The 17,847-nt window shown below is 48.7% G+C and overlaps 1 protein-coding gene across 4 annotated transcripts in view; it reads right to left on the bottom strand.

The window, feature by feature from the left end:
• The window catches only part of ITGB7 (integrin subunit beta 7), a 25,379-nt gene extending 7,532 nt beyond the window's left edge, over positions 1–17,847 (bottom strand). For 3 of the 4 annotated variants that reach the window (XM_007518191.3, XM_060195268.1, XM_060195269.1), the window contains exons 1-5: positions 17,719–17,847; positions 4,631–4,843; positions 2,198–2,399; positions 1,945–2,115; positions 35–276 (exon numbers count right to left, since the gene is read on the bottom strand). In XM_007518191.3, the coding sequence (XP_007518253.1) occupies positions 35–276; positions 1,945–2,115; positions 2,198–2,399; positions 4,631–4,840 (825 nt within the window). In that variant the 5' untranslated portion in view covers positions 4,841–4,843; positions 17,719–17,847. Of the gene's footprint in view, positions 1–34; positions 277–1,944; positions 2,116–2,197; positions 2,400–2,839; positions 3,070–4,630; positions 4,844–17,718 lie in introns of those variants that run through there. The other variant, XM_060195270.1, reaches the window with a different exon arrangement.

The following is a 17,847-nucleotide window of genomic DNA, read 5'->3' as shown; positions in this document are numbered from 1 at the left end:
AACACTGCAGACTTCACCACCCCCACCGTCTCACCTGGCAGAGTGCGGCCTGCAGGATGGCATCAAAGCCCCCTTCAGGTGAGTCTAGGTTGCCGGACACGCTCTGGCGTCCCACCTCCTGTCCGAAGGCCTCGGCGTCACCCGTCAGAGGCAGCACGTGGTGGAAGCTGAAGGCCTGCTGGCAGCGCTCCAGCCGGCTGGGGCAGGGGTGTCGGAGCTTGGAGGGCACTGTGCTCACGAAGGGCATGACAGTCTTGTCCACAAAGGAGCCAAAGCCTAGAAGGGAAGACAGGAAGTCTCTGGACACCAGCAGCATGGGGGTGGGTGGTCATCCTGGGGGTGCAGAATGGAGAGAAGAAGGGGTGGGAGAGGGTGCTTCTGGAGGGTCAGGACCCAATACCTGGCTGGGGCAAAAGTGTGAGATTACGTCAGGCAGGTGGAGGACAGAGGACACCATGAAGCAGATGCAAGTAGGGGGTTCCTGAAGGTGTAGGGCCGGAAGCTAGCTCACTTTACCAGGCTCGAGCCCCTGGTACCACCTGGAAGCAGTATGCATGACAAGTGCAAGTGCTCTGGTCTCTCTCTGTCTTTATGGAGGAGAAGCAAAAAGGGGAGGAGGAAGAAGAGTCGACCCCTGGTGGTCTGGGAGTTGGTGAAATGGATAAAGCACTGGACTCTCAAGCATGAAGTTGAGTTCAATCCCCAGCAGCAAAGTCTTAAAAAAAACAAAACAGTTGGCCCCTGAAACCCCCCTGCCCCCCCCAGAAAAAAAAGTAAAAGCAGCTGCATGAAGCAAAGGACTTGAGCTTGAATGAGGGGGAGAGGAGCACAGAGTCTCTGGATGCCCTACCAGAGACAATGGTACTTTTAACTTGCTCTAAGAAACACAGGGCTGAGGCACTGGCATCAGGGCAATATCCAGGTGGGTGAGTACAGGGTTCTAGCTGGCTCTGGAGCTGTCTGAATAGTCACTCCAGACTCTGGGTCTCAGTTCTCTTGGCTATAGGATGAGTAGTCCTACTGCAGAGTTTCTCAAGTCCCCTCTGGTTATGACCTAAGCGAGGGCTGGCTGTCTTTGGAGAGAGAGGTCAGGAACCTATGCTGTGGCTCTGTTAAAAGTTTGGTTTTCTTTCTTTCCTTTTTTTTTTTTGGGGGGGGTGGGCTGCTCTGAATGGTAGCTCACCTGGTAGAGCACACATATTACCATGAAAAAGGATCCAGGTTCAAGGCCCTGGTTCCCATATGCAGGGGGAAGCTTCACGAGTGGTGAAGTAGTGCTGCAGGTGTCTCTCTTCCACTCATCCCCCTTCACTCTGTATCTCAACTCCATCAAAAATAAAGTGGCAACCAGGACCAATGGGGTCCTAAATCACATAGCCCCAGCTCTGATCCTGGTGGGAAGGATGGAAGGGAGGGAGGAGAAAGGGGTGTGGTAGAGAAGGAGGTCGGAAGATGGCCCCCCTGGTAGAGCGCACACTTTACCATCTTGGAGGGCCTAGTTTGAACCCCGGCCACCACCCCACAGGAGCACCCTGCACGAGGGAAGCAGTACTGTGGTGTCTCATCTCTCACCCTCTAGCTAAAAATATGTATGACCCAGGACATAATGCAGTGGATAACGTGTTAGTTTCTCAGGCATGAGGTTCTGATTTAACCCCCACCCAACAAATACATCTTTAATTTTGTGTATAATAAAAGAGGTGGTAGGGGTAGATAGGATAATGATTATGCAAAGAGACTATTGCCTGAGGCTCCAAAGTCCCAGATTCAATGCCCTGCACCATCATCATAAGCCTGAGCTGATCAGTGCTCTAGTAATAAATAAGTAAATAAACGAATAAATAATAAAAGAGGCCCCAGGGAGTGGTGGAATCACACAGGGTGGAAGCCCCAGCGGCAAGAGTAAAGAGCTGGAGAGAGGGGGCTGGCGGGGGCGCTGCACACCGATGCGCACGGAGTGGGTGAGGTCGCGCAGCCCGGCCAGCAGGTCCTTGCCCAGCTTTTGCACGCGCTCCAGGTCGTCCTTCATGGAGTAGCTGAGGTCCATGAGGTAGTACAGGTCCACCGGGTACCCCTCAGCTCGGAGGAAGCGGACCTGGAGCTGCTGGGGCTCCCCTGGGGCGGCGGGGAGGCGAGGGTGAGCGGGGGTGAGCTCCCAGCCCAGCCTCGCCCCCCTCCGGCCTCCCCCCCGACTCACCGGGCCGCAGGGTGACCCGCACCCTCTGCGGTGCCAGCTGGGTGGCTCCCTCGCCGCGGTGGCCCCAGCTGAACGGCCTGTCCTGCAGCACCTCCAGCCGGCCGCGGGGCTCCTGCAGCTCCCCCAGGGGGCAGCCGCGAGCCAGCAGCTCCTCCCGCGGGGCGCAGCGCCGCTCCTCCGCCTCCCCCGACGCCGTGAAGTTCTGCGACAGGCAGCGCCACCCTAGGGCCCCCGCCCGCCCTCCGCCCTCCGCGCCGCCCCGGACCCCCGTGGGCCGCCCCTCTCCCGGGGACCCCCCCGGCCCCCGCGCCCCCCTAGAGCCCCAGGCCCCTCCGCGTCGGCGCTGCCCCGCGCCCCCTGTCCTCTGGCCCCCACCTCCTGGGCTGCGGGACGGAGGGTCACCCTCCCAGCCGCCACACCCCCGCCAGCTCCGGACACTGGCACTGGAGACCAGTCTCTGGGCCGTGGAGGATGGGGAGGAAGCGGAGGACCCCCCCCACACACACACACCCCTACACCCCACACCCCTGTGTGACTGGCACCCTAGGGGCTGGCTGGGAAGCCGCAGGGGAAGGAAATGGTTGGCGCGGCTTCTCAGCTGGCTTGGGTGCCAGCCTCGGGTCTGGGAGATGCCAGACTGACCTGCCCCCGCCTGAGACCTGGAGGACCCCCCAGGCCCCCCACCCAGGGGATCTCCCTCTCTCTATGGCTGTGCGGCGGCAGGGGTCGGCCCTCATCTTTGGTCTCATGAAGCCTCTGTCTCCATGGAGAAAAGCAGGGCTGGGGCACTGCTCCTGCCCTGCCGCTAGAGGACCCCCTTCCCTGAAGACAGGCACACAAAGAGGCCTTTGCTGGACTAGCCTGGGAGACACCCACCCCTCAACATCCTCCTGGGGGCACTTAAGCAGCCCAAGCCTCCCTCTGCCCAAGTCCAAAGTCTTCCAGCTCCTTCCCTCCTACTGTCAATTCCCAGGCTGTCCCTGGCTAGGAGCAGATCCCCTCCCTCAGGCCCTCTGCGTCACTCAGCAACCAAGCACATGCTTTCTGATGTAGACTGGCCCCGTGGATTGGTGTATAAAGATAGGGCCTTTGAGAAGCAATTAGAGTTAGATGTGGTCATGAGGGTGGACCCCTTAGGATGGGAGTACTGCCCTTATAAGAAGAAGGCAGAGGGATCCAGCAGATGACAGACCTGGTAGAGTGTACCAGGCTTTGCCAGGGTTCTAGCCCCCCAGCCACCACAAAGGAGCACCATGTGACAGCTAAGCTTCACAGGTGCTGGAGCAAGGTTGTCGGGCCTCTCCTCTCTCTACCTCTCTGTCTCTGATCCTCTCTAGAAAAGGAAACGACAACAATTTTTTTTTAAAACACTGGGTGGTGGCTCACCCTTAAAGCACACATGTTACTGTGAGAGAGGACCCAGGTTCAAGTCTCCAGTCCCCACCTTCAGGGGGAAGTTTCACAAGTGTCGGAACAGAGCTACAGGTGTCTCTCCTTCCCTCTGTCTCACTATCAAAAGAAAATCAAGAAAAAACAAAAACTAAAAACACCAGGAGCAATGGAGTCATTGTATTAGTGCCCAGCCACAGGGATCCAACCCTGGTTACAAATAAGGAAATAAAGGGGGTTGGGTGATAGTGCAGCGGGTCAAGTGCACATGGTGTGAAGCACAAAGACCCGCATAAGGATCCCAGTTTGAGCCCCTGACTCCTCACCTACAGGGGGGGTCACTTCACAAGTGTGAAGTAAGTCTGCAGGTGTCTGTCTTTCTCTCCCCCTCTCTGTCTTCCCCTCCTCTCTCCAGTTCTCTCTGTCCTAGCCAACAATAACGACAGCAATAACAACAACAACAACAATAAACTCAAGGGCAACAAAAGGGAATATAAATTAATAAATATAAAAAAGGGCAACAAAAGAATATAAATTAATAAATATAAAGAACAAGGGCAACAAAAGGGAATATAAATTAATAAACATAAAAAAACAAGGGCAACAAAAGTGGGGGGAAGTAGCCTCCAGGAGCAGTGGGTTTGTGGTGCAGGCACCAAGTCCCAGCAATAACCCTGGAGGCAATAAATAAATAAATGGAAAAAAAAGGAAAAAATCCACCTAGAATAATGTGGTTGTGCAGGCACAAAGCCCCAACAAACCCAGAGGTGTGTGGGGGAGAGGGCGGGGGGATAGAGAAGAGAGCTCATTTGGAGGCTGCCTACAAGCCAGAAAGACAGTCCCCCGGTGCCCACCCCAATAACTGAGCTGGAAAAGCAAGCAAGCAAGCTCTCACTAGAAACCAAATCAATCAGCACCTTGGCCTTGGACTTCATAGCCTTCAGAACTATGAGAAACGCCTGCTTCGTACATCCCTGACTGTGGCAGTGTCCTAGCATGAACCACACACACATACATGGTACAGAGGCCCCAGCCAGCCTTTACCAGTTGTTTGCACCAGGCACAGCTTGGGTGGGAGAGGATGCATTTCTGACAGGAGGGGGCTGGCTGGCAGGAGCCCTGCAGAAATGGATCAGGACTCCCCCATTCTGCGGCCTCCCGTGGGGGTGAGATCTGTGAGGTCTTGGCATCCGGGTCACTGTCACCTCTCCTCAGGACCAGCAGGAAAATAAGGGCCGTCGACGGAGCCACCATGGCCTGTAAGAAGATGTGAAGAGACACACAGGTCCTCAGGGCGGACCGGAAGGCTCTCAGTCCTCTGAACTAAGCCTGTGGCTGCCCTCTCAAAACCCTACCCCAGTTCTTTATCTCCCCTCAGAGTTTCACTTCCCCCCTGTGGATTCAGCAGCTTCTTCGAAATGAAGGGAAGGGGCAGGTGCTAGATGGGCCTCTGGGAAGACCATCCCTCTTGCAGGCGGATTTCACAAGACTGGGCGGGGTGATGTGCTCTCACCAAGAATCTGGAGGCACTGAGAGCTGTACACGTGAGACTGTCACCAGGATTGATTTATTATACTTATTTATTTGCTTATTTATTTACCTGAGCACTCCTCAGCTCTGGCTCAAGATGGTGCAACTTGAACTGGAAACTTTGGAGCCTCGGGCATGAAAGTCTTTGGACATCACCACTATGCTGTCTCCCTCACCCAGTTGCCAAGGTTCTAAGTCACAGTGGAAACAGAACAGAGAAGTGCCTGTACCAGATTCTGGTCCTGCCTCAGTCACTCACTGGCAGGGTGACAAGTCATACTTTCTGGACCTTAGTGTGCACATCTGTCAAGTGAGGGAACTGAATAAGTAACATGATAATCCTTGCAAGTTTCTTGCTGTTGGCTGCTGAATAAGGTATGACAGTCAAAAGAAGAAAACCAGAGAGTGTAAATGAGGAAGAAGAAGGAGAAGAATAGGGAGTCGGACGGTAGCTCAGCGGATTAAGCGCACGTGGTGCAAAGTGCAAGGACCGGCGTAAGGATCCTGGTTCGAGCCCCAGGCTCCCCACCTGCAGGGGAGTCGCTTCACAAGCGGTAAAGCAGGTCTGCAGGTGTCTGTCTTTCTCTCCCCCTCCCTGTCTTCCCCTCCTCTCTCCATTTCTCTCTGTCCTATCCAACAACAACGATATCAATAACTTCTACAAGAATAAAACAACAAGGGCAACAAAAGGGAAAATAATAATCATTTATGAAAAAGAAGAAGACTGGAGCAGAGGGGAGAGGTATAAAATGAGGAAGAGTTGCTGCACTTGATTAACAAGGTAGCGAGAGAAATAAAGATAAGAGCTTGCTGGGTGGAGGGTACATAGCATAATGGTTATGCAAAGAGATTCTCATGCCTGAGGATCCAAAGTTCCAGGTTCAATCCCCTGCACCATAAGCCAGAGCTAAGCAGTGCTCTGGTTAAAAAAAATAAATAACCCAACACACCCATCCAAAAAGATCTGTGTACACATATGTTCTTGGCAGCACAATTTGTAATAGCCAAAACCTGGAAGCAACCCAGGTGTCCAACAACAGACGAGTGGCTGAGCAAGTTGTGGTCTATATACACAATGGACTACTACTCAGCTGTAAAAAATGGTGACTTCACTGTTTTCAGCCGATCTTGGATGGACCTTGAAAAATTCATGGTAAGTGAAATAAGTCAGAAACAAGAGGATGAGTATGGGATGATCTCACTCTCAGGCAGAAGTTGAAAAACAAGATCAGAAAAGAAAACACAAGTAGAACCTGAACTGGAATTGGCGTATCTCACCAAAGTAAAAGACTCTGGGTTGGGTGGGTGGGGAAAATACAGATTCAAGAAGGATGACAGAGGACCTAGTGGGGGTTGTATTGTTATGTGGGAAACTGGGGAATGTTATGCATGTACAAACTATTGTATTTACTGTTGAATGTAAAACATTAATTCCCCAATAAAGAAATTAAAAAATAATAATAATAACTTGCTAAATGCCTGGGGTAATGGAGGAAGAGATAGGTTGATTTTTTTTTTTTTTCTTTCCTGGGTCAGAGAGCCAGCTCACTGGGTAGTGTGTGCTTGCCATCTGAGCAGTGCAGGCTTGAGCCCTAGCCCTGCCACCGCCTGGGGAAAGCTGTGTGCTGTGATCTCTATTTGAATGAATGAAGAATTTAAAAGTTGGCCTGGGAGTAGGGACGTCTTACATGTGTAAAACTCTGGCTTTGCCAAATAAAAAAGAAATCTCTTGGGGGCCTACGGTAGTGCAGCGGGTTAAGCGCATGTGGTGCAAAGCAAGGACCGGTGTCAGAATCCTGGTTGGAGCCCCCAGCTCCCCACCTGCAGGGGAGTCACTTCACAGGCAGTGAAGCAGGTCTGCAGGTGTCTATCTTTCTCTCCCCCTCTCTGTCTCCCCTCCTCTCTCGATTTCTCTCTGTCCTATCCAACAACAATAACTACTACTACTACAACAACAATAATAAAGGGCAACAAAAGGGGGGGAGCAAATTAAAAAAAGAAAAAGAAATCTCTTTCCTGTATTTGGCACAAAGCGGATAGCCTTTAGGGAAAATCAGGCAAATTTCTCATTTATAAATTTATGGGCGCAATGTGTTAGAGCACAGGTTCAAGCACCACCATAAGCCAGAACTGAGCAGCACTCTGGTTTCTCATGAAAATAAACCTTTCAGGAGTCGGGTGGAGGTGCAGCAGGTTAAGTGCGTGTGGCACAAAGTGCAAGGACCAACAGAAGGATCCTATTTTGAGGCCCCAGCTCCCCACCTGCAGGGGAATTGCTTCACGGGTGGTGAAGCAGGTCTGCAGGTGTCTATCTTTCCCCCTCTGTCTTCCCCTCCTCTCTCCATTTCTTTCTGTCCTATCTAACAATGGTGACATCAATAACAACAACAATAATAATTGCAACAACAATGAAAAACAACAAGAGTAACAAAAGGGAAAATAAGTAAATAAATATAAATTTTTTATTTATTCCTTTTTGTTGCCCTTGTTTTATTGTTGTAGTTATTATTGATGTCGTCATTGTTGGATAGGACAGAGAGAAATGGAGAGAGGAGGGGAAGACAGAGAGGGGGAGAGAAAGGTAGACGCCTGCAGACCTGCTTCACCGCTTGTGAAGCGACTCCCCTGCAGGTGGGGAGCCGGGGTCTAGAACCGTGATCCTTACACTTTGCACCATGTGCACTTAACACACTGCACTACTGCCTGACTCCCTGAAATTTTGTATTTTTTAAAATATTTATTTTCCCTTTTGCTGCCCTTGTTGTTTAACATTGTTGTGGTTATTGATGTCATTGTTGTTGGATAGGACAGCGAGAAATGGAGAGAGAAGGGAAAGACAGAGAGTGGGAGAGAAAGACACCTGCAGACCTGCTTCACCATTTGTAAAGCGACTCCCCTGCAGATGGGGACTGGGGGCTGGAACCTGGATCCTTAGGCCGGTCTTTGAGCTTTGCGCCACGTGTGCTTAACCCGCTGTGCCACTGTCAGACTCCCAAATGTTGTATTTTAAAAATATTTTTATTTATTTATTTATTTATTTATTCCCTTTTGTTGCCCTTGTTGTTTTATTGTTGTGGTTATTATTGTTGTTGTTATTGATGTCGTCATTGTTGGCTAGGACAGAGAGAAATGGAGAGAGGAGGGGAGGACAAGAGAGGGGGAGAGAAAGACAGACACCTGCAGACCTGCTTCACCACCTGTGAAGTGACTCCCCTGCAGGTGGTGAGCCGGGGGCTCGAACCGGGATCCTTACACCGGTCCTTGCGCCTCGCCCCACGTGCGCTTAACCCACTGCGCTACCGCCAGACTCCCTAAAGATTTGTTTTTTAAATTACTTTTCTATTTATTTATTTATTTACTTGCCACCATGGTTATCTCTGGAGTTCAGTGCCGGCACTAAAAATCCACTGCTCTTGTCAGCCATTGTTTTGTTTTATTAGATAGAACAGAAAGAAATTGAGAGGGGAGGGGGCAATAAAAAGGGAGAAAGAAAGATAGACACCTGTATACTTCTCTTTCCGCCTCATTCTCCCTCTGTATCTCTGTTTCTCTCCCCCTTTGTCTAGAGGAAAGAAAATACTAGCCACTTTGGCGCTCCAGTGGCGCAACCGGCTAGCGCGCCGTACTTATACAGAAAATAATAGACACTGGCAGGGGTAGGGTTGTGGGATGGGGTCGTGTAGTCTTACTGGTAGGAGATAATCCAGTGTTAACCCTGTTGGCAACGAACAATGAGCTACTAGTTCACACCCACATAGGTAGGTGGCTATAATTAAAGAGAAAGAAAATAAGCTGGGTGTGTAGCTCAGTGGTAGAGCACATGATTTGCATATAAGAGACCACAAAGAGAGTGAGACCTTGGGTTCAACTCTCAGCATGACCAAGAATGAAGAAGTGTTTCAGGGCATGGGGGAAACAAAGCACCCCGTGCTGCTGGGAATGTAGAGTAACCGTTGGTGATCAAGGCCAAGGTGACTCAGTGATTCAGTGGGAAGAACGAAGGATTTTCATGCATGAAGCCTCAGCTTTGGTCCCTGGCACTGAAGTGCTAGAGTAGAGTGGGGCTCTGGTGTCTCTTTCTCTCTTTCTCATATTTAAAGTAAACATTAGGGGGCCAGGTGGTGGCACACCTGGTTGAGTGCACATGTTATAATGCACAAGAACCCAAGTCGAGCCCCCGGTCCCCACCTGCAGAGAGAAAGCTTTGCGAGGGGTGAAGCAGTGTTGCAGGCGTCTCTCTGCTCTCTCCCTCTCTGTCACCCCCTTCCTCAGTTTCTGGCTGTCTCTATTCAATAAATAAAGATAATAAAAAATTTTAAACATGAAAATAAAAAATAAACACTAAAACAACAACAACAACATGAAGTCACACACTGTGAAGCCCCAGCACAGGGAAGAAAGCTCCAAGCTTGCATAGCTGCGGCTTCAGAATTCCTTTTTTGCCTCCTGGGTTATTGCTGGGGCTTGGTGCCTGCACTATGAATCCACAGCTCCTTTTAGCCATTTCATCCATTTCTTTTAATAGGATAGGACAGTGTGGTCTGGGAGGTGGCGCAGTGATAAAGCTTTGGATTCTCAAGCATGAGGTACTGAGTTCGATCCCCAGCAGCACATGTGCCAGAGTGATGTCTGGTTCTTTCTCTCCTCCTATCTTTCTCATAAATAAATAAAATCTTTTTTAAAAAAATAGGATAGGACAGAGAGAAATTGAGAGAGGAGGAGGAGAGAGAGGGGGTAGGGGTAGATAGCATAATGGTTATGCAAAGAGATTCTCAGGCCTGAGGCTCCAAAGTACCTGGTTCAATCCCCCATACCACCATTAACCAGAGCTGAGCAGTGCTCTGCTTAAAAAGGGGGGGAGGGGAGAGAAAGACAGACACCTGCAGACCTGCTTCACTGCTTGAGAAGTGACTCCCAGCAGGTGGGGAGCGGGGGCTCCAACCCAGATCCCTTGCATAAGTCCTTGTGCATAGTACTATGTGCACTCAACTGGGTATGACACCACTCAGCTCCCCACTTTTTTTTCATACAAGTACATAAATGTGAAAAAAAAAAATGGTGATTCCTCACTAGCTAAAAACATAGATTCACCCTGTATGTCTACAGTTTCACTCACAGATATACACCTAGAAGAATTAAAAGCAGGGTACCAGGCATTGGTGCCCCTGGTTGAACACATACACTAGCATGTGCAAGGACCCAGGCTCAAGCCCCCAGTCCCCACCTGCAGAGGGGAAGCTTCACAAGGTGAAGCAGTATTACAGATGTCTCTCACTCTCTCCCTCTCTATCTCCCCTGCCCCTCTCAATTTCTCTCTGTCCTGTCAAATGTATTAATAGGTGGTCCAGGAGGTGGTGCAGTGATAAAGCTTTGGACTCTCAAGCATGAGGTCCTGAGTTCGATCCCTGGCAGCACATGTGCCAGAGTGATGTCTGTTTTTTTCTCTCCTCCTTTCTCATTAATAAATAAATAGAATCTTTTTTTAAAAAAAATGAATTAATAGATAAATTTTAAAAGAACTGAAAGTAGGTGTTCTACTTTCTCCAGCCAGATCACCCTGAACACACCCGATCTCAGCTAAGCAGGGTCAGGCCTGGTTAGTACTTGGACTTGGACGGAGAAGCAGATGTTCTGGGGCCTTAGATGGGAAGTGCAGTGGCTACAGCATTGGACTTGAAGCAGGAGGTCTTGAGTTTGATCCCTTATATTTTGCATGTGCCAGAATGATGTTCTCTCTCTCTCCTCCCCTCCCTTCATCCCTCTTTGAAAGAGAGTTGGGGGGGTAGATAACATAATGGTTATGCAAAGAGACTCTCATGCCTGATGTTCGAAAGTCTCAGGTTCAGGCCCCTCCACCATCATAAGAAAGAAAAAGAGAGAGAGAGCAGGCATTCAAACAAAAATGTGAGTGTCCGTAAGAGCTAGAAGAAAAGAAACCCAAAGGCCCATCAGCAGATGATCAGATGTGTTGCCTCCATACAGTGGGGTATCTGGCCGTAGAAAGGAATGCCGCAGTGTTGCCTGCCACAACATCAAACATTATGAAAATGAAAACATTATGCTGAATCAATGATACCAGCCACAAAAGATGAGATGCTGTGTAATTCCGTTTCTATGAAATCGCCAGACTAGACTAATCCACAGAGACAGAAAGCAGGTTAGTGGTGGGTAGGGGCTGGGGAGGAGGCTTTGATGGGAAATGACTGTCTTCGAGGCAGTTTCCTCTGGGCAGAAAGACTTGTGCAACGATTGAGATTGATAGACTTTGTGTGTGAGCAGTGCCAGAAAGCCATACACTTAAAAATGACTAAGAGAGTGGTCCGGGAGGTGGCACAGTGGATAAAGGACTGGATTCTCAACCATGAGGTCCTGAGTTCAATCCCTGGCAGCACATGTACCAGAATGATGTCTGGTTCTTTCTCTCTCTCCTATCTTTCTCATGAATAAATTCTTTTAAAAAAATGACTAAGAGATAGGAACTGGGTGGTAGCATACCTGGTACAGTGCATGTTATAATGTGCAAGGACCTGGGTTCAAGGCCCTGGTCCCCACATGCAGGAGGGAGTCTTCACGAACAGTGAAGCAGGGCTAAAGGTGTATCTTTATATATGGTCCTTTTCTCTCTTGATTTCTCTCTGTCTCTACCCAATAAATTATATATGTATGGGGGTCAGGCGGTAGCAAGCTGGTAGCGAAGCACAAGGACCCATGTAGAGATCCCGGTTGCAGCCCCCGTGTCCCCACCTGCGGTGGGGGAGGGGTCGATTTACAGGTGGTGGAGGAGGTCTGCGGATGTCTGTCTTTCTCTCCCCGTCTCTGTCTTCCCCTCCTCTCTCCATTTCTTTGTTCTATCCAACAATGACATCAATAACAACAATAACTCACAACAACGATAAAACAACAAGGGCAAAAAAAATAAAAACAAGGGCAAGAAAAGGGAAAAATGGCCTCCAGGAGCAGTGGATTCGTAGTGCAGGCACCGAGCCCCAGCAATAACCCTGGAGGCAAAAAAATTATATATATATAAATTATATATAATACTATATTTATATCTTTTATTGCGAGAGAGACCACAGCACTGCTCAGCTCTGGCTTATGGTGTTGCTGGGGATTGAACCTGAGACCTCAGAGCCTCAGGCATGAAAGTCTTTTGCATAACCATTATGCTTTCTCCCCAACCCAAATAAAATATATTTTTTAAAAATTACTAAAAGGGACCAGGTGGTAGCAGACCCAGTAGAACACACATATTATAGTATACCACTAGGAACTGGGTTTGAGCCCACCCCCAGGCCGCATCTGCAGGAGGGAAGCTTCACAAACAGTGAAGCAGTGCTGCAGGTGTTTCTCTTTCTTGCTCTATTTCCCCTTTACCCCCACTTTCTCTTTGTCTCTATCCAAAAATAAATTAATTAAATATTTTTAATGTCAAAAGACCTGGGAGGTGGCACAGTGGATAAAATGTTGAACCCACAGCATTGGGGTCCCAAGTTTGATCTCTAGCCTCACATGAGTCAGAGTGATGGGATAGTTCTTTCTCTCTCTTATTAATAAATAAGTTGTGGTCCGGGAGGTGGCGCAGTGGTAAAGCTTTGGACTCTCAAGCATGAGGTCCTGAGTTCGATCCCCAGCAGCACATGTGCCAGAGTGATGTCTGGTTCTTTCTCTCTCCTTCTATCTTCCTCATAAGTAAATAAAATCTTTAAAAAATAAATAAGTAGTGGCCTGAGAGGTGGCCTAGGAGATAAAGCACTGGACTCTCAAGCGCAAGATCCTAAGTTCAAGCCCCAACATCGCATGTGCTCTAGAGTAATGCTCTGGTTCTCTCCTCTCCCAAATTCTTCCTTATAAATAAATATGAAAGAAAGATCTTTATCATGCCTGAGACTCTGAAGTCCCAGGTTCAATCCCCAGCACCACCATAAACCAGAGCTGAATACTGTTTTGGTTAAAAAGGAAAGAAGAGGGGGTCAGGGGAAGAGAAAAAGAAGGAGAAGAAAAAACAAATCTGGAAGTGGCTAAGGCACTACTAGACTCTCAGGCATGAGGTCCTGAGTTCAGTCCCCGGCAGCACATGTACCAGAGTGATGTCTGGTTCTTTCTCTCTCTCTCTCTCTATCTTTCTCATTATTAAATAAATAAAATACTTAAAAAAATAAATAAAAATAAAATAAATAAAAATAGGGGGTTGGGCGGTAGCACACTGGGTTAAGTGCACATGGCGCTAAGTGCAAGGACCAGTACAAGGATCCTGGTTTGAGTCCCCGGCTCCCCACCTGCAGGGGAGTCGTTTCACAAGTGGTGAAGCAGGTCTGCAGGTGTCTATCTTTCTCTCCCCCTCTCTGTCTTACCCTCCTCTCTCTCAATCTCTGTCCTATCCAATAACCGTGGCAGCATTAACAACGGATAAACAAGTGCAACAAAAGGGGAAAAGCAGGGAGCCGGGCGGTAGCACAGTGGGTTAAACACATGTGGCGCGAAGCACAAGGACAGGCGTAAGGAGCCCGATTCAAGCCCCCGGCTCCCCACCTGCAGGGGAGTCGCTTCACAGGCGGTGAAGAAAGTCTACAGGTGTCTTTCTCTCCCCCTCTCTGTCTTCCCATCCTCTCTCCATTTCTCTCTGTCCTATCCAACAACAACGACATCAATAACAACAATAATAACAACAACAATAAAACAACAAGGGCAACAAAAGGAAATAAATAAATATAAAAAATATTTTAAAATAAATAAATAAATAAGGGAAAAAGCAGCCTCCAGGATCAGCGGATTCATAGTACAGGCACCAAGCCCCAGCAATAACCCTGGAGGCAAATAATAATAATAATTTTTTAAAAGATTATTTTGTATTGCCACCAGGGTAATCACTGAGGCTCATTACCTGCACAATGAATCCACTGCTCTTGGAGGTCACTTTTTCTTTTCTATTTTTCTCTTTCTTTCTTTTTCATTTGCTAGGATGAAGAGAAAATGAGATGGGGGCCAATAGACAGGGAAGGGGATAGAGAGAAGCCAGCAGACCTGCTTCCCCACTCGTGAAGTTACCCCTCTGCAGGTCTGGAGCAGTGGTTCGAATCCAGGTTCTTGTGCACCTCCCCATTTCTCAAAATGGTTAGAATAGGAGTTGAGAGTGGCTGGGGAAATGGTTCAGCTGACAGAGCGCTGAACTTACATGCTTGAGGTTCCCGGTTTGATTCCCCTCACTGCATGTACCACAGCGAAGCTCTGGCTTTTCTCTCTCTCCGTCTCATGTGAAACTCTTTTTGTATGCAATAATTATGTCTTTAAAAAGATAGGACTTGTGGTCCGGGAGGTGGCATAGTGGATAAAGCCTTGGACTCTCAAGCATGAAGTCCTGAGTTCAGTCCCCGGCAGCACATGTGCCAGAGTGATGTCTGGCTCTTTCTCTTTCCTCCTATCTTTTTCATTAACAAATAAATAAAATATTTTAAAAAAAGATAGGACTCAAGAGATAGCACAAACTATAGAGTGCAGGACTTGCACATGTGAGATACTAAGTTTGATTCCTGCCACCGCATATGCCAGGGTCATGCTCTGGCTCTCTCTGTCTCATCAGTAAATCAATCAACATTTAAAAAAATATTATTATTATTTATTCATTCCCTTTTGTTGCCCTTGTTTTATTGTTGTAGTTACTATTGTTGTTGGCGGTGGTGTTGTTCGTTGTTGGATAGGACAGAGAGAACTGGAGAGAGGAGGGAAAGACAGAGGGGAGAGAGAAAGACAGACACCTGCAGACCTGTGCTTCACCGCCTGTGAAGTGACTCCCCTGCAGGTGGGGAGTTGGGGGCTCAAACTGGGATCCTTATGCTGGTCCTTGCGCTTTGTGCCACGTGCATTGTGCATTTAACCTGCTCCCTCAATCAACATTTAAAAGAAAAAAAAAAAGAACTCTCTTGTTCACTTTAGGGCCATATAGACTTTCTAGCACAGGAATACATCACAGTCCAGTTCATCGGTCTATCACGAGGGGGACTTAAATCGTTGCTAACCATTTGCTATTATAAATACTGTAATAAAAATTCACTTGTTTATTATTTCACACATTGTGTGCAAATGAATCTATAGGATGTGTCCCTGGGAGAGGACTTGTAGAGTCCATAAACAGAAGCCATCTCAAGAGACCCCTCACAGAATGGGAGAAGATCTCTACATGCCATACATCAGACAAGAGGCTAATAACCAGAATATATAAAGAACTTGCAAATCTCAACAACAAGACAACAAACAACCCCATCCAAAAATGGGGGGAGGACTTGGACAGAATATTCACCACAGAAGAGATCCAAAAGGCCGAGAAACACATGAAAAAATGCTCCAAGTCTCTGATTGTCAGAGAAATGCAAATCAAGACAACAATGAGATACCACTTCACTCCTATGAGAATGTCATACATCAGAAAAGGTAACAGCAGCAAATGCTGGAGAGGGTGTGGGGTCAAAGGAACCCTCCTACACTGCTGGTGGGAATGTCAATTGGTCCAACTTCTGTGGAGAACAGTCTGGAGAACTCTCAGAAGGCTAGAAATGGACCTACCCTATGATCCTGCAATTCCTCTCCTGGGGATATATCCTAGGGAACACAACATATCCATCCAAAAAGATCTGTGTACACATATGTTCTTGGCAGCACAATTTGTAATAGCCAAAACCTGGAAGCAACCCAGGTGTCCAACAACAGACGAGTGGCTGAGCAAGTTGTGGTCTATATACACAATGGAATACTACTCAGCTGTAAAAAATGGTGACTTCACTGTTTTCAGCCGATCTTGGATGGACCTTGAAAAATTCATGGTAAGTGAAATAAGTCAGAAACAGAAGGATGAGTATGGGATGATCTCACTCTCAGGCAGAAGTTGAAAAACAAGATCAGAAAAGAAAACACAAGTAGAACCTGAACTGGAATTGGCGTATTGCACCAAAGTACAAGACTCTGGGGTGGGTGGTTGGGGAGAATACAGATCCAAGAAGGATGACAGAGGACCTAGTGGGGGTTGTATTGTTATATGGAAACTGAGAAATGTTATGCATGTACAAGCCATTGTATTTACTGTTGAATGTAAAACATTAATTCCCCAATAAAGAAATTTAAAAAAGAGCCCATCTGTAAGATTGAAGAGTACTGAACCCGTCACCTCCTTAGGGACCATGCCCGTTTATGTGCCCCCAAACTTGTCATGAAGCACCTGTGTCCTCCTCAGCCTGGGCCTAGACTCATCAGGTCCATGGGCTCCGCTTGGAGTGGGGCGAAGGGGTGGGATATCAAGTCACTGAGTGTCCCTGAGCACGGGACCTCAGGCTTACTGTCTGGATAGCAGGGCTCCTCCCTCTAGCCGAGAAAGGCTCTGGGTGCAGCCCTGGGAAACCTCAGCTCTGTGTGCTCTACATGTCTGTGGTCAGGGCGTCCGGGGACGCTATAACACAAAGCCCACTTTTGACTCATCTCTCACAGGTGGGGCCCCTGCAGCCCAAGCTGGTTTCCCAGAATAAAGCTAACTCAGAGACCTCAAGTCCTGTCAGCTCTCTTAGAGGGAACCCTATCCCCCTACTCCCTATTCTACTGCCCAGTCTCCCCTCTCCCTTGCTTAGAAACATGTGCCCTAACCAATGTATTTCAGCTTTCTTTCTCCCTTTCTTTAGGGATTTATTTATAAATGAGAGGCAGAAAGCCAGAGCATCACTACTGCATATGTGGTGCTGAGGCTTGAACTTGGAACCTCATGCATGGAAGGCCAGGGCTCTACTTCCTGAGCCACCACCCAGGCTGCTCCAACTGCTTCTCTTAGTCTGTTCCCCCACCCTACCCCACCCCACCCCTTTCCTATTCAAACACTGGATTACATCTTTCAGTTGCTTTTCTCTTCTTGGGCTTCTTCACAGTTCTTTGTTTTACTTCCTTTTTCCCTCTGACCTTACCCAGAGAATAGTAACTCTTTCTACTTTAAACTCCTCTGTTCACACATGGAAACCTAAGTCCCGGCATGGCAAGTGACCAGGCAAGACCAGCAGTGGAACAGAAGTGGCGCCTGCCTCTTGCCTTGTTGGCTACTGTCCTCACCTCCAACCCAGGCTCTGTCATTGCCAAATGCTCGTCTTCTTGCCACCACCTACCTCCCTTCTCTCTCCTTGGGATCTTTCTCAGCTTTCCCTTCTTTTCCCCATCTTCCTGAGCTCCATGTCAGGATACCCTCCCTCAACACTTCAGAAACAGTCTCTCTTCCATCTGCCCACAGTCTCCATCTCAGTAGAACAGGATAATGGAATCTCTGGGCCCCACTCCCCTGGAGCCACCAGGAGGAGGTTTGAGTGAGTGCCGGGCATCCAGGACAGTTCCAGAGCAGTGCTGGGGAGCCCTGCCCAGAGTCGAGGCTCTCCTGAGACACTCACACCCCCACCTCCTTTTCTTCCCTCCAGCCCCACTCTTGGCAAACAACTGGTGCAAGTCAGTATGCGAAACTGGAGGGAACAAGGACAGGGGGGCCTGAGGAATGCAGAAATGAGTCTTTAGGTCTGAGCCCTTCTCCCAGAAAGAAGGTGGGGACAGGCAGGAGGCGCGGGCAGGAGGGGTACAGTGGTACTCACAGGTGCGTGCAGGGCCCTTCCTCCCAGCAGAGGCAGCAGCAGCCGCAGCCTTTGTGTACTGATCTGGGAGGCTGCAAAGGAGGAAGTGACACACCCCAGGATGGGGGGGTCTTGGGGGTGGTAGGGTGA

The sequence above is a fragment of the Erinaceus europaeus genome, chromosome 7, assembly GCF_950295315.1.
Source record: "Erinaceus europaeus chromosome 7, mEriEur2.1, whole genome shotgun sequence".
Lineage (NCBI taxonomy): Eukaryota > Metazoa > Chordata > Mammalia > Eulipotyphla > Erinaceidae > Erinaceus > Erinaceus europaeus.
Note: the sequence above shows the minus strand (reverse complement) of the source record. Positions and strands in the feature narration are given on the sequence as shown.